Genomic DNA, 16,282 nt, shown 5'->3' with positions numbered 1-16,282 from the left:
CAGAGTCTTCTGTTGTCGGGCATCATTCATCCATCAGATCGGATCAGGCATTTGCTACACTGCCAGGACACTGCGACTTGGACTGCTGGCCACTGTCCTTGGGGGTACATCTACAAATGGGTCAGTTGCCCCAGTTCACTCTGGCTAGTTCTGGTTGCCTCTTTTTTGTTAGTCACTGGGGAGGTCCCTGCCGGCCTCGTGGCTGAACCCTTGTGGCTTCAGTCAGCAGCTGGAGAGCCATTCCTAAGAGCTGAGATAGTGACTCAGCCCTTCTCTCATTACTGAGGGAAGATTCCTTTCTCACTGGTTACGCAATGTCACCCAGGCTATGTTTTCATTAGTGGAGTCCAAAATTTGGAATCATGGTAAGAGGAGAAAATGGCAGTTAATCTCAGGAATAGATAAGATCTGTCATGTTTCTGCAGGAGAGATTTTCTTTTCTTCTCTTTTTGTTTTTGGTGGGTCATGGGTGGGTGAAGGAAGTGGTAAGGAACCTGTGTTCATATATAAAGAAATAAATCAAAGGAGGAGTTGGATGTATACGATGCTTTTGCTCGGAGAGTTCAATGAATTATCTGGGAAAGAATCCAGAAAAAGAGAGACTTCTCATCAGAGGTAGGTGCCCACCCATGTATGTAAAAGAGCATTTAGCCCTCAGCCCTGTTCCATTCATTTTTTCCTAAATCAACACATCTCTCATCTCCCAGAAATGAGAAACCAGTCAACTTTGTGCTGTGGACCTGGATGAAATGAAAAAAAACAATGGATTTTGCTTCAGACTGGGTTCCCTTGCTTGCAGTGTAAGGCTTACACAGAAGAGTAAGGACGCTAGGAAGAGGAAGTAGCAAAGCAAAGGCACAATCTCACCTTCTCCCCTGCAGTAAGAAAGTAAAAGATCCATTAGATGAGAAAATGTATGTGAAAGCACTTAGCACAGTGCTTGGTGGATGGATGGGATTCAATAATATTGACTCTGTTTTATCTATGCTCAGTGTAGAGACTCATAAGGCAGATTTTGTGTAGGAAGAATATAGGGGGAACCAGTGGGAGTGAGGGAGTGTGCTCTAATTGGATGATAGTTAAAATTTTGCTGTTAGAGTTTCTTTCCTTTGACTGTATCAAAAAACAAACACCAACTAGAGACAAAAGACATTGTCTTCAGACATTTCTATTTCTATTTTACTATTAATGGTTCATTATATTCTTTCTCTCTTGCCTGTCTTTTTTTTTTTTCAGGCAGTAATGGAGAGAACTTAAAGGCATTAAACATCATAAATGAGGGTGGAAATACACGTTTTCTGTTTCTTTAAGCTAGATAAAAACCTAACCGTCTGAATTGGAATACTATCACTCATAACTTCTACTATATAAATAAATAATTTTAACAAGTATAACGTCCTAGTAGACATGAGACAGTTAATGTAGAGACCAAGGAGCAACTGGGTCATTTGCCTCAGTGCTGAGGTAGTTTCTTAATTGGACGTGTTACGAGTGGTAGAAGATCTCGTCTGTTGACAACTTAGAAAGTTGCAGTTGAGGAGGCAAAAGGAAAACAGAAATCATAAGCACTTTTACACATTTGAAGTTGCTAATAGGCAGCTTCTAACTCTATGTATGTTCGTATTACTAAAACCTAGAACAGCACTCAGAGTACTTGTAAGTGCTCAACAGCTGTTTGTTTAACCAAAACGAAACTAAAAGCAAAACAAAATGAAACAAACAAAACTGGTACTTGTTAACATCAGTCAGCTATGTCCCACTCTAGGTTCACAATACTATCAGATTAATAAAAGCTCTGAAACCAAAGTAACCATGTCCTGTGATTGTATAGCATCATCCCACATGTATTTCCTTTTCATACTCAACAGTTCTATACTCAACATATACTCAGTATGTAGTCTTTATTGCCTCCATTTACAGGTAAAGGAACCATTTCATAACAGGTAAAGGGGCTTGCTCAGATAAGCAAGAAAATTAATGTTAACCTAGAGTCTAAGATTCTTAACTCCAAAATGAATAGACAAAATTAAAAGACAAAAAAATCCTTTATTAGGGGCAAAGAGATCCTCCTTAATATTTTAATAAAGAGCTATCACAACTCAATCATTAAAAGACAAAGACCCTAATAGAAAAATTGGCAAAGTATACAAACTAACAAATTATAAAATGAGATCTCTGTAGTAATCAAAGAAATACTTTATTGTTAATCAGGCTCTGCTTAAACTGTGAGTTTAGAAATCGCTGGTAAAATGGCCTAGACTAGATTTCAGAACAAAGGTTAAAGATAAATGGGCCTTGGGGCTTCCCTGGTGGCTCAGTGGTTAAGAACCTGCCTGCCAACGCAGGGGACATGGGTTCGAGCCCTGGTCCGGGAAGATCCCACATGCTGCAGAGCAACTAAGCCAGTGCACTACAACTACTGAGCCTGCACTCTAGAGCCCGCGAGCCACAACAAAGCCCGCATGCCCAGAGTCCATGCTCCGCAACAAGAAGCCTGTGCACTGCAACAAAGAGTAGCCCCCGCTCACCACAACTAGAGAAAGCCTGTGTGCACAGCAACGGAGACTCAATGCAGCCAAAAATAAATAAATAAAATAAATAAATTTATAATAAATAAATAAATGAGCCTTGGACGTCCCTGGTGGTGCAGTGGTTAAGAATCCGCCTGCCAATGCAGGGGACATGGGTTCGAGCCCTGGTCCGGGAAGATCCCACATGCTGCAGAGCCGCTAAGCCCATGCACCACAACTACTGAGCCTGAGCTCTAGAGCCCACAAGCCACAACTGCTGAGTCCGCGTGCTACAACTACTGAAGCCCGTGCTCCTAGAGCCCATGTTCCACAACAAGAGAAGCCACCACGATGAAAAGCCCATGCACGGCAACGAAGAGTAGCCCCCGCTCGCTGCAAGTAGAGAAAGCCCACACGTAGCAACAAAGACCCAACACAGCCCAAAATAAATAAATAAAATAAATAAATTTATAATAAATAAATAAATGAGCCTTTTCCTTGCCCTAATCCCAATTTGAGTTTTGCAATTTTAATACCTTCCACTGGAGTGAAGACATGAGAAAGCCAAAAACATTGGGAAGAACAGATCAGCATTGTCTGGGCCTCACAGATAATTATCAGCAGCTGAGGAGAAGGAATTCATAGGGCAGCATCCCAGAGCCTGTGGGCCCCCGATGTTCCTCAGGGACAGAGTCAAGCCTTGTCTGGCTCTATGAAGAGCCCTGTAGTCTTGCTCCTCAAACTGTGGTTCGTGGGCAGCAGCGGGGATATCTCCAGGGAGCTTATGGAAATACCGAACCTTGAGCCCTGACTCCAGGCCTCTTGAATCAGAATCTGCATTTTAGCAAGTTTCCCAGGTAACATACACACACAGTGAAGCTTGAAAAGCATTGCCCTGGGGGGCGTGGCTCAGGGTCTGCTCATTGCAGGTGCTCAGTAAATGCATGCCCACTGGATGAAAGACTGGACAGGGTGATCTCTGCGGTCCCTTTCAAAAGTAAATCATCTGATTTACTGAAAACTAGTCACTATCCAGTTGAGTGAAGTATCAACCATTTGACAAAGGGCTTTAAGTAAGATTAATGAATTAATACTGGTGTTTTGGTGTTGCAGTTTTCTACAGTGAATTCAGAGTTTATTATCAGTATCATTTCACTAGGCTTCTTTATATGCCCAGGAGGCACCAACAGGGCATAAATCCTTCCCTTTTGTCCTCTCTGGTCTACCTCTCACATAAAGGAAAGAATTGGGAATGTAAAATAGAATGAGTAGAAATGAGAGCAAGTCTGAAAACTCTGGAGAAAAGAATGCCCACCGATGTAAGGACATTGCTCTTTTATCTGCCTTTCCAGTGAGTGGAGTCTCTAAGCTTTCACCTTGTACCATATGGGCATGTGTGTGGAGGAAATGGTGGTGAGGAGGGAAAGAAGAGACAAGGAAGAGAAAGAAGGGACCAAGAATTAAGGACCCCTGTGCTGTCCAATGAGCTGACACAGGCAAAGGTACCAAATCTGGCCGTTAAAGTGCATCTGAAGCAACTGTGTGCACCGTCATCATCATTATTGTCATTATCGTCATTTTTAGTTCTACTTGCTGTCTGCCAACCTCTTCACAGAGCAGACCATTTTAATAGTGACCCAGCCCATAGCTTCAAGGTTGTCCACAGACCTGATGCTGCCAGAAAACCAGTTACAAGAAGGGAGACGAAAGGGATCCAGAGAATGGAGAGGCATTCTGAGTTCCATTAATGAGTGAGGTGACTCACGGCTGACTCAGACAAACGAAGACAAGCCTGGAGCGGGGAGACGGTGGGGGGCAGACCTCAAAGGAGCCCTGCCAAAATGTTCAAATGGGAGCTAGGAGGCCAGGGACACGGTGTTATTTAGAGAGCAGCCTGCAGCTCTGGTGTTGAAGGGAGGAGCGGATCTGAAAACAGAGGGAGAAAATTGCATTTGAGGCCAAAAACTGAGTTGTGAATCTGTAGCTTTCTGTGCTTTGACAAATGTGTAACATTCTCTGGTGACATTGACCTGCTCCTTGGTAAACCTTAGAATACTAATTCAATAGGAATTAATTGTCATCAGTTTCCTGGGGAGTAGAGGTAAATCAGGTACCACTCTCATTTTTCTAATGATCTCAGTGAGAAAAATAAGCCTCTTTCTTTAGTATTTTACATTTGGAGAACACTGTGATCCGACCTGTGCTTATAGATGATAGATTTTTTAAAAACTTGAACATATGACTAAAGCATCTTCTCTCTGATTAATGGCTAATTGAGGTTTCAGTTTGAAGATTCCAGTTATATACTGTTATGAAGGTTCACAGCTGCATTTTCCTATATGGACTGTACTGAAATGATATGTCCCACCACACACTATGTCTAGGTCTCCTAAAGCAAGCGTCCCCAACCCTGCCAGTACTGGTCTGCAGCCTGCTAGGAACTGGGCCACACAGCGGGAGGTAAGCGGCGGGAAAGCAAGCGAAGCTTCATCTGCCGCTCCCCATTGCTCCCCATCACTCGCATTACCACCTGAAACATCTGCCCCCCACGTCTGTCGAAAAATTGTCTTCCACGAAACCAGTCCAGTGCCAAAAATGTTTGGGACCATTGTCCTAAAGATCATGCATTTGCGAGATGGCTAGATGGAGGTATAGACTACTTGGGTGACATGGTTTTTCTCTGTGTACTAAAAATCCCACACAGAGATCAAACCCATGACCTCAGCCTCATTAAGACAATGCAAACCAACTGAGCTATCTAAAAATAATTTTGGTGGATTACATATTTATATATGATTTGATGACTATTGTCTCAAATATACTTCACCAGAATGGCACGATAGTGGAAGAGACAGGGGTTCTTTGCCAGCTTGGCCACCCGTGAACTTTCACTAAGGTGAAAAATAAGTTGCTCCAAACGCAAATTTTTTCAACTTTGCCTGCCCCCAACAGGTGGCAATGGCAGTTGGACGTGGTTGTTTTAGTCTTGGCCAACTAGTTTTCTACTATCAGCAAGTTTACTGTATTTAATTTGGGGTGTTTTGCAACATTATTAAGCCCAGTTTGTCTGACAATTGCAAAAGCAATGAGAATGTGGAATGTGCTATTAAGAAGAGGCTTATGATTATGATGAAAATGAAAATGAAAGAGATTAACAAAATGAATATTAGGAATGGTAAGAAAAATCACCAGTGTTGCATGTGGGTAAGAGAGAGATCATTTGTCAATAGGGGTGATTCTGAAAGACAAAGAGAGCTTCAAAACATGTGAAAAATGCTGGCTGGGTCAATGCAATGAACATCACAATCAGCAAGAAATGAGGAAAAGTAATCCAAGAAATGGAAACAATTTGGAGTTTGTGATTAGAGACCTGGCATCAGCTTTGAATTCCTATAATCCAAATATTAATTCAGGTAAGGGCTAAAAAATATGTTCAAGCATTTAAAAGCCAGGTGTGGTAAAAGTTCTCATTCTGGGGCTTCCCTGGTGGCGCAGTGGTTGAGACTCCTCCTGCCGATGCAGGGGACATGGGTTCGTGCCCCGGTCCGGGAAGATCCCACATGCCGTGGAGCGGCTAGGCCCGTGAGCCATGGCCGCTCAGCCTGCACGTCCAGACCCTGTACTCCACAACAGGAGAGGCCACAGCAGTGAGAGGCCCGTGTACCACACACACAAAAAAAGTTCTCATTCTGGATCCTTTGCTGAAAACCAGTGATAGTTCCATAGATTCAAGATCTGTTAGATCTACACAACATTAAATTCCCTATGGAAGCTGAGAAGGAGTTTTATGACACTTGGCAAAGCCCACCAAAGGCTGCCTTGACCACCTTTCAATTTATATGGACTGGTCTGTTTGGATAAAGAAGCCCAGTAGGATGGCTATCAGCAAGGAGATTAGAATGCTCTCTACTTTTAAAACTTTGAAGGACCATCAAGCCCCTTTTTGGTAGAGACAGGTCTTCCTAAGCTTAAATCACTAATGGCCAGTTTTGTCTTACTACAGTTTTTCAGAATTCACCTGTTTATAAGATATATAAATGTGTGTATACATTCCTCTGTACACTTTTTGGATCTTGCTTCTTTATTTAACATTGGACAGTGGGATTTTCCTTTAGCTTTTAGCTAATTGTTTAACATGGTCTTTCAATGGAAGCTTGGTATTCCACTTCCTTACTGTCATTTGATCCACTTTTTGCTGAGTTCATAAGAATGCTATGATATTAATATCATTTGGCATAAATTGTTATGTTTCTCTGATTATTTCATTAGGATAAATTAGTAGAATAAAGTTACTAGGTCATAGTGTTATGAATATGTTTAAAGTTTTAATATATTTCTAAATTTTCCTTCAAAAAGATTTTGCCAACTGATATCCCTTCAAGAAAAATATCAATGTTCCTGTTTCCATGTACCTTTGTCAGTATTAGGTACTATTTTTCTTTTGCCTCTACTCATTTTGAGGAGAAAACATTTTTTAATGTTTATTTATTTGTTATTGAGACCTCTTTCTATGATTTTTAATTCATGTCCTTTGCCAATTTTTCTACTGGAACACTTTCCTTTTAATTATGATTTGTAATCATTCTTTATATATTAACCAATTTTTTATTTGCCTTTTAACTTTATAATAGTCACCACCATTGTTTTTCATCTCTAAAGGTAATACCAATTGCAGTTAATTCACATGGCTGATGGGAAAACTGAATGAGAAAATATTTGTGAAAATACTATAAAACATAAAGGATTTTAATCACATACTTCTAGTGTTGATGCTATCCAGAAATCAAGAGGACTGGACTACAAATCTAACATGAATTTGTAGACAAACTACAAGTCTAACATGAATTTGTAGACAGTCTAACATGAATTTGTAGACAAATAAACTCCTATTCTTGACTCTGACAGTATCTTACGAAATAAGAATTATATGTTTTGTATCATAGTTATTAGGAATGCCATAAAAATAAACAAAGATATCAGCTATCAAAACACTCTGAGGGACTTCCCTGGTGGCGCAGTGGTTAAGAATCCGCCTGCCGGGCTTCCCTGGTGGCGCAGTGGTTGAGAGTCCGCCTGCCGATGCAGGGGACACGGGTTCGTGCCCCAGTCCGGGAGGATCCCATATGCCGCGGAGCAGCTGGGCCCATGAGCCACGGCCGCTGAGCCTGCGCGTCCGGAGCCTGGGCTCCACAACGGGAGAGGCCACAACAGTGAGAGGCCCGCGCACTGCAAAAAAAAAAAGAATCCGCCTGCCAATGCAGGGTACATGGGTTCGAGCCCTGGTCTGGGAAGATCCCACATGCCGTGGAGCAGCTAAGCCCATGTGCCACAACTATTGAGCCTGAGCTCTAGAGCCTGCAAGCCACAACTACTGAGCCCACGTGCCACAACTACTGAAGCCCATACGCCTAGAGCCCGTGCTCCGCAACAAGAGAAGCCACTGCGATGAGAAGCCCACCCACTGCAGTGAGAAGCCTGCGCACTGCAACAAAGAGTAGCCCCCGCTTGCAGCAACTAGAGAAACCCACTTGCAGCAACAAAGACCCAATGCAGCCAAAAATAAATAAATAAAGTAATTTTTTTAAAAAAAGAACAACAACACTCTGAGACTTTTAGATGAATCCATAAAACCAAGCTGTTGCACTATTTTACTTTTTTTTTTGCGGTACGCGGGCCTCTCACTGTTGTGGCCTCTCCCGTTGCGGAGCACAGGCTCCGGACACGCAGGCTCAGCGGCCATGGCCCACGGGCCCAGCCACTCCGTGGCATGTGGGATCTTCCCGGACCGGGGCATGAACCTGTGTCCCCTGCATCAGCAGGCGGACTCTCAACCACTGCGCCACCAGGGAAGCCCTTTACTTTCTTTCGAAAAAGTTAATTAATCCAGTATAGGCCCACTGTAACAGGAAAGACACCATAGTCATCACTATTGTTACCTCAGGTTCATAAGTTATGCCTGCTCACCTTTCCAAACAGTCCTTTTCTCAAGTTTTTTTTTTTTTAAATATTTATTTATTTATTTATTTGGTTGCACCGGGTGTTAGTTGCAGAAGGTGGGCTCCTTAGTTGTGGCACATGGGCTCCTTAGTTGCGGTAGGTGGGCTTTTTAGCATGTAGCTTGAGGGCTCTTTAGTTGTGGCATGCAAACTCTTGGTTGCGGCATGCACGTGGGATATAGTTCCCTGACCAGGGATCGAACCCGGGCCCCCCTGCATTGGGAATGCAGAGGCTTAACCACTGCACCACCAGGGAAGTCCCTCAAGTTTTTTTTTTAACTTGAAAACTAAAAGAGATTAATCAGAGAAAAACTCTTCTCCAACAGAAAGAAAGATTTTAAAAAACTATATAGTTTTACAATTAATGGATTAAACAATATTTAAGGGCATACACGGAGAAGCTCTCTCCCAGTGATGTCACCATCCTCCCTCTGCCCACATCCTCGTCCTTATGGCTTCTTGTGTTTCCTGCCAGTGTTTCTGTATACATATGCAAGCAAATACAAATAAATATTGTCATTATAATTCCTCTTTTCATTCACAAAAGTAGCATACCATATACATTGCTCTCTACCTTGCTTTTTAACTTAATATATTTTGAATAGGAGCCCTCAATAGGAAGACATTTAATGTAAACATGAGACATGATATTGGCATTAAACAAGAAAATTTTCAAATTCCTGTCTTGGTTCTGTCACCATAATTATATAAGCTCAGAGTTGGACAGTGTGCTGGAAGATTTGCTAGTCAGTCATCAAACCATTTTCCTCTTTTTCCTGGGCACAGGACTGCCTCCCCTGCAGTTAGGTGTGGCCATGTGACTGAATTCTACTGGATAGAAAGAATGCGAGCAGAGCTGACGTGAACCACTTCGAGGTCCATCGCCTAAAAACCTCCCCACACAATCCTCTACAATCTTTCCCTGTCTGTCAGCAGGATGTCAACACCTAAAGCAACCTTATAACAGCATGTTGAAGATGGCAGAATTATGAGATGGAAGGACCTGGTTCTTTGAACTACCACTTGGAAGAGAGCCACCCACCATCAGGATCACCCATTTTGGATGTTATATGAGTGAGAAATAAATTTCCTGTCATGTCTGAGCCATGAGACAGTTTTAGATTTGATACACAGATTTAATACAGCAGCTAGTATTGCCTTAATTAACCCAGATGACAACCTCAAAGTCCTTCTAGTCCAATGACTGGCATATAGCAGGCACTCAATAAATGTATTTGGATGCATGAATGAACATTTGCACACCTCTGGAGATAGAGAGTTAATTCACTATCCCATTGGTCAGTTTAATACATTTGGATCAGCTTGAATGATTGGAAAATTACTTGTATGAAGCTAAAACCTATCAGCTTCTAACTTGTACCAATTTGTAACTGCCCTTTGCAATCACACAAAATAAGTCTGAGCCCTCTTCAAAACAGCCTTTCAGCTATTTGACAATACCTCCTTCTATGCTCTCTGTGACAAATCCTCTGGTCTCCAAGCTGAGGAACCTAATGTTTTAAGTTTTTCTTCTTAGGTTATACAGTAGTTACTAAAGCTCTTAATACCATCTTTACCCTCCTCTGGGCACACTTGGGTTTGTCATTCTTCCCCATTCCATGGGTACTCAGGACAGAATGTCATATTCTTGGCAACACTGACCAGCCTGTGTGGGTACCAATTGCCCCTTTTAGTCAGTACTCCATACCTCAATTAATGCAGCTTAATATTATAACAGTCTCTTGGGTGGCCATATCACCTACTGACTCATTTTGAGCTTGTGGTCAAGCTTCCCACCTCTCTTCTCTCCTCTTCCTGGCCCCCAGCATACACACTAATTCACTAGATGACCTTAAACAAATCACCTCTCTGGGACTCATTTCTCATGTGAAAAATGAGGGGGTTGGACCAGGTGATTTCTGAGTTGTTTTTCTTTCCTGTTCTAATATTCTTTGAGTCTGAAACAGGAAGTTCCAGGAGAGCTCACGTTGTACTTTTACATAGACTCTTTCGCCCATAGCAGTATGAGAGTGTAAATCTGCCTGGAAACATTAAGCTTGTCAAACAACTTGAAGCTCCACAGGTACTTTTTCTCAGCTGCATTAAGCTTATATAAGATATGTGGACAGTGTGTGGTAGATTGTGTTTATACACTAAGGCAATGGACTGTGCTGAACTATAGTAGTGAAGGAGGGAGAAAATAAGGCTCAGGCAGAAAAAAAACAGTGAGAGCATGAGGGCAATCAAGGTGTGGTTTTCTCTGATGGAACTCTCCATAACTATTTTAAGGGAGAGAGAACATGAAAAAGAGGATATACATTTCACTCAGCTGAAAGCCTGGTGTGATGTCTTGTCAGTTTCCTCATCTCACTTCACACACTGTCCTAACGTACAACAAAAAATTACTCTCAACCAACTGGCAAATAAATGCATTTGCTCTTTGGGGTAATCAAACCATATCTCCATACCCCTTGCCCTTGGCCAATTTCTTATAAAGCAGACATTTTTCATGATTTTAGCTGACTAATTCCTCCTGGTATTTCTGCCTGACAGTCCTCCATCCATGCCTAAGAGGCTGGATCCACTTCCTACCCTAGACTAAGATTCTACCCATTATTATTTGACCTCTTTTGAAAAACTCATTGCCAGCTTTATAACCTGATCTGGGCATACTCCCCATTGGGGCCTGCATTTCCTGTGGATGATGCATTGGTTTCCTAGGTGACGGCAGGAAGGAACAGACCTGTTAGCTTGTGGCTTCTGACTCACTCGCTGCAATGGACGTCACAGAATCGTGGCTGAACAAGTGGATGCTGATAAAAGCTTGTGCTTAAGCGGGGCACTGGTGGTTAAAAACCATCCCATTGTACCAGCTCTCCCTCCCACTAAGCAAGCCGACAGACTGACATAAATACCAGATGTGAAAAAACAGTCAACAGATTTGGAACCTCTCTGAACTCCCAGTCCTATAGAAGTGCACAGTGGAGACCTATTTACAACCCCAATGTTTTGTTCCTTTCCCTGTTTAGAATTTCCTCTTTTTTTCTGGAATGTGTAAGTACCAGGATTCTCTAATGAAATGTCTGATGGAGGCTGAAGAGGGGGAGGTGGAGACAAGCCAAAAACTCACCAGAAGCCTGTTTACTAAGGTGACATCTCCTTTTGATCTTTCACATTTGTTCCCTGAGAGGGGAAGTAAACTCACAATGGACTAACAAATTATCAGAATCCAGAATAAAAAACACATTCTGTTGGGCAAATTTCATGAAGCCTAGAGACGAGGAGAGACACGCATGCGCGTGCACACATACACACAGACACACACACACACACACACACACAGATTAACTTTCTAGTTACCTCTTTTGCTATCAACTGATCCCAGCAACGTACAAGTCAAAGAAGACTGCCTGGGATAAAAAACACAAAGAGCTGCTTTGTCCTTCACATCTGAACTACTGAAGACTGAATGGATTCTTTCGATTCTTGAATTCCTTAAATGACCAACAAACCTAAAGTTTCCCTACTGGGAATAATGCCTCTTGTTTTCCACGGAGTCTTAAGGGATGCTTTAAATAGCATCAGCAAGCATCCGAATGAATTAAGACAGCAAATGTAGGTTAGCTTTATTTAGACAGATAAAGACAAGCAGAGAAAGTTGTCCGGTTCAAGGGCAGTGCAGCCTGACAGGACAGCATTTCTCAGAGGAGGGGAAATTGCTTTGGGAGAGAGAGAGATTTCGGGCAAAGAGCAAAGTTCCTTGGATCACCATGGGAAGTGATGCTGAATTCTTCCATACAGAGGAGCAGGAATTAAGAATGGCCTGCAACTCGTTGAAGGAAAGATCTATGGATTTAAACTGTAAAACAGAACTTGGCATCCTCTTCTCTCTTTCCCATTCCTTAGGCAGACCATCAGAAAGGACATGTTTCCCAGAACATAAGCTGGGGTAGGGAGTTTATGAGACTACTTGAGACTGGGATTTGAGAGCCTCAGCAAGTTCTGAGTCAGAAAATGCATCCAGTTGGAGGGGTCCCTGGAGACGTGGAAGCCCAGAAAGCAGGGAAACTGGCAGATATGGGGGCATTCACTCACTAAACAAAAATGTAGATGCTTGGAAAAATGTTGCGGTCAATAGCCATTATCCTGTAATAACTTTTAAAGGAGTATAATCTGTACACTGAATCATAACGCAGTATACCTGAAACTAATATAATATTGTAAATCAACTATACTTCGCTTAAAAAAAGTTGCAATCAATGAGTTTTGTTTATTTTATTCTTCCTTTGCCCACAACCCTTAGATTATTTCCTGAAAATAAACTCCTTATGGAAAGAAGTAGGTCTAGAAAAAAATATAAGTTTCTGTGATGTTTATGGTTTCTTCACTTTCTAAATATTTGCTGGTTTCTTCTCAACTGAAAAAGCCAAATGAGGGACTTCCTTGGTAGTCCAGTGGTTGGGACTTTGCCTTCCAATGCGGGGGGAGGTGTGGGTTCCATCCCTGGTTGGGGAGCTCAGATCCCACATGCCTTGAAGCCAAAAAAAAAAAAAAAATCCCCAAAGCGTAAAACAGAAGCAATATTGCTTTGTGAATAAATCAATTTATACATAATACGTTATCATGTTCCTAAAGTAACAGTGAATTTAGACTTGTAAAAAAAATTCAGAAAATCTATAAGTTTAGATATGCATTGATTTCTGTTTCCCCCACATCTAATTTTTAGATGTTTTCTTTCTCAAGGGTCTCAGAACTTCTAAAAATTATACATCTTTATATATCACCAAGGCAGGTATCATAGGGGAAATATGTTATAACCCTGTCACAAAGCAAAATTTAAATTTCATTTTGAATTAGGTGTTTATGCCACTTTCTTTTTTTTTTTTTATGGATTATACAACTTCATTCATTCATTCATTCATTTATTTATTTATGGCTGTATTGACTCTTCGTTTCTGTGCGAGGGCTTTCTCTAGTTGCGGCAAGTGGGGTCCACTCCTCATCGCGGTGCGCAGGCCTCTGACTATCGCGGCCTTTCTTGTTGTGGAGCACAGGCTCCAGACGCGCAGGCTCAGTAATTGTGGCTCACGGGGCTAGTTGCTCCGCGGCATGTGGGATCTTCCCAGACCAGGGCTCGAACCCATGTCCCCTGCATTGGCAGGCAAATTCTCAACCACTGCGCCACCAGGGAAGCCCCTATGCCACTTTCTTTATACTTACTATTCATTCACTCATTTCATTCTTTCCTTCCTTCAACAATTATTTACTGACTACCTACTATGTGCAAACAGAGTGAGCATCAGTCTTACTTACTTTGCTTCTTCTTCACCAGGTACTTTTCTTTCCCTAGTCAATTCTTCTCAACTCTGTCCGCCCCAAATCCATTCACTAGTTATCTGGTAAAATAGCATATGGACTAATAGTTCATCCAGTTGGGAAGTACTGTTTCGCACTATAACCAAAGCACACACAATTTCCCTAGTTCACTGCCCAAAACTGTGCATGCTTTTTTTTTTTTTTTTTTGAGGTCAAGGTATGGTTGATGTTTGATATTATCCAAGTTTCAGGTGTACAACATAGTGATTCACAATTTTTAAAGATTATATCCCATTTATAGTTATTATAAAATGTTGGCTATATTCTCTGTGTTGTACAATATATCCTTGTAGCTTATTTATTTTATACATAGTAGTTCGTTCCTCTCCATATGCTTTTAACTCTTTGTGAGATTGGAAAATCAGTTAATCATTTGAAGCCATTATAATTCTAAGAAGGTGATGGAAAGCCAATTGCTTTATTTATAAAGTAATAAATTAAAAAGATTCATATGAGATCTGATGCCAAGCTTATTTCGATATTATATTAACTTCTTATAAAACCTTCTCACCTAAAGCCAATTCTATAAATTTTCATTTGTATGGTTACAAGAATTTAATCAAAAGGAAAACTACTCTTTCACTTCTTTTTGGTAAAGAGACTAACATGAATGGAAACGAAAAACTTAACATCTCTGGGATCTACATTTCTTGCTCTAACACCTTTAGTCACTTAACTATTTATTAGAGTATCTTTATCAAAATAGTGTGATTTGTGCTAATAATGAGACTTTTAACATGTTCCTCAGTAAGTCAATCTCAGCACTTGTTTTTAGTATTTTTTAAGTGCCAAAGGAAAAAACCAACTCGTATATGAAAGTAGAAGGCAAAGTTATAAGCAATCACTGATCCAAATAAATAAGATACTACGAATATAACTTTAAAAAATTACAGCAATTTGTGTTTCCTGTGTTCTCCATGTTTGCTGCACTAAATATTACTATTTCTGTAATTTTAATAATGCTCTATAAAGAAGAAAACATTGTAATAGTATTTGACTAAGTAAAATAAGAATCCCACATTTTATTTTTATTTTGTGACATTTGTGGCTCTCCAGCATGACGCTGGCATTTTTCCTCTTCTGATGTAACTTCCTTCTCTGTTTCGTTTTGTTTTGGTCGGGGTTATTTCAACCTCTCCCTTCTCTGAGCAGTCTTTCAGCTGTCTGTGAGATCCCAAGCTGTCACTTTGCTTCCTGAATATCCACTTCTGTTTTCGGTGGCAACACCTGCAGATAAACATCTAGCTGGCCATCCAGATGGACACACACCTCCACACTCTCAAACTCATACATACACAGACACAGGTATACGCATGTGTGCTCAACTCCTCCACCCTCCCCCAGGGAGCTCAAAGTACTCCAGCTGTTTTCTGGCCTTGGCAACAAAAGCAGCAGCAAAGCTTCTAATGTCAGTTCTCTGATCAGAACCAGCACTAATAATGTTGTTGCTGCCAAGGAAGAACTTAAGTCCCCTAGACCAAGGAGAAGACAACTGTATAGGGTAAAGATGGTAGAGCCAGATGCGTCAGGCTGCATACAGGGATCAGAGGGAGAGGAAAAAGAGTTGGGGTTCCTCTACCTGAAGCGCTCTGCCTTCATTGTTGACAGCCATGTACTGATTTTTCAAGACTCGGCTCAAGTATCACCTCTTTCTGAAGCTTTTCCTGACTGGTTGACTGTCCTTTCCTCTGTTCCCATATAATCCTTGTTCGCTTAGATGCTTATCTTCTCCCCTACTCCCCCAAAACCCATTAGATTGAAACTTTTAAAGGCATGGACCTTGGCTGATTCATCTCAGTACCTGACACATAGCAGGCATTCAATAAATGTTGTATGGATGAACAGAGTCCACTGCTCCCCTCCCATGGGTGAAAGTAGCAACTGAGTTTTGGTGGAGGGGGAAAGAAAAGGGTGTCCTAATGGTGTATTTTCTCCTCTTTAAAGTTAACACTGGAAGTAAAGAGGGCAGCATGATGCTGTGAGGATGACCCTCCATGTGTGAAAATAACTGAGCAACGAGCAGAGCAGCTGTCTCATCATTGTCCCTATCACTGGGATTTCTTCAGGTGACCAACAGACAAGTCCAAGCCTATGTACAAGGTAAGCCTTTGAAAAACTTGCAAGTGTGAATGAGAAGAAAGTGTGGTATCAAGGAAGGTTGTATTAGGAATGGGAAAATGTGGCCCATATATGTTAAACTGATGAACATGATTCATGTTCCAGAGTAAAATGTTGGAACATTTTAAATGTTTTAACATCAAGGAAGGGTAAGGATAAGACAGAACTGTGTTGGGTTCTTTACTTGCCTGATCTCATTTTAATTCACAAAGAAATCTTATTGTCTTTGTTTTATAAGTGAAGAAAGTGAGGCTTGGAATGGATTAAAATTGGGAAGCCACC

At 41.4% G+C, this 16,282-nt stretch overlaps 2 protein-coding genes across 4 annotated transcripts in view; one reads left to right on the top strand and one right to left on the bottom strand.

Annotated features, from left to right (window-relative positions):
• The window catches only part of LOC308623059 (uncharacterized protein), a 54,732-nt gene extending 53,860 nt beyond the window's left edge, over positions 1-872 (top strand). The window contains exon 5 of the mRNA XM_081244930.1: positions 4-872. Coding sequence (XP_081101056.1) covers positions 4-285 — 282 coding nt within the window. The 3' untranslated portion in view covers positions 286-872. The remainder of the gene's footprint in view (positions 1-3) is intronic.
• The window catches only part of MKLN1 (muskelin 1), a 357,278-nt gene that overhangs the window by 239,246 nt on the left and 101,750 nt on the right, over positions 1-16,282 (bottom strand). The gene's annotated exons all lie outside the window — the stretch shown is intronic.

The sequence above is a fragment of the Mesoplodon bidens genome (genome assembly GCF_964165515.1).
Source record: "Mesoplodon bidens genome assembly, chromosome: 9".
In the NCBI taxonomy this organism is placed as follows: Eukaryota; Metazoa; Chordata; class Mammalia; order Artiodactyla; family Ziphiidae; genus Mesoplodon; species Mesoplodon bidens.
The sequence above is the reverse complement of the archived record's forward strand: the minus strand, read 5'-3'. Positions and strand labels throughout refer to the sequence as shown.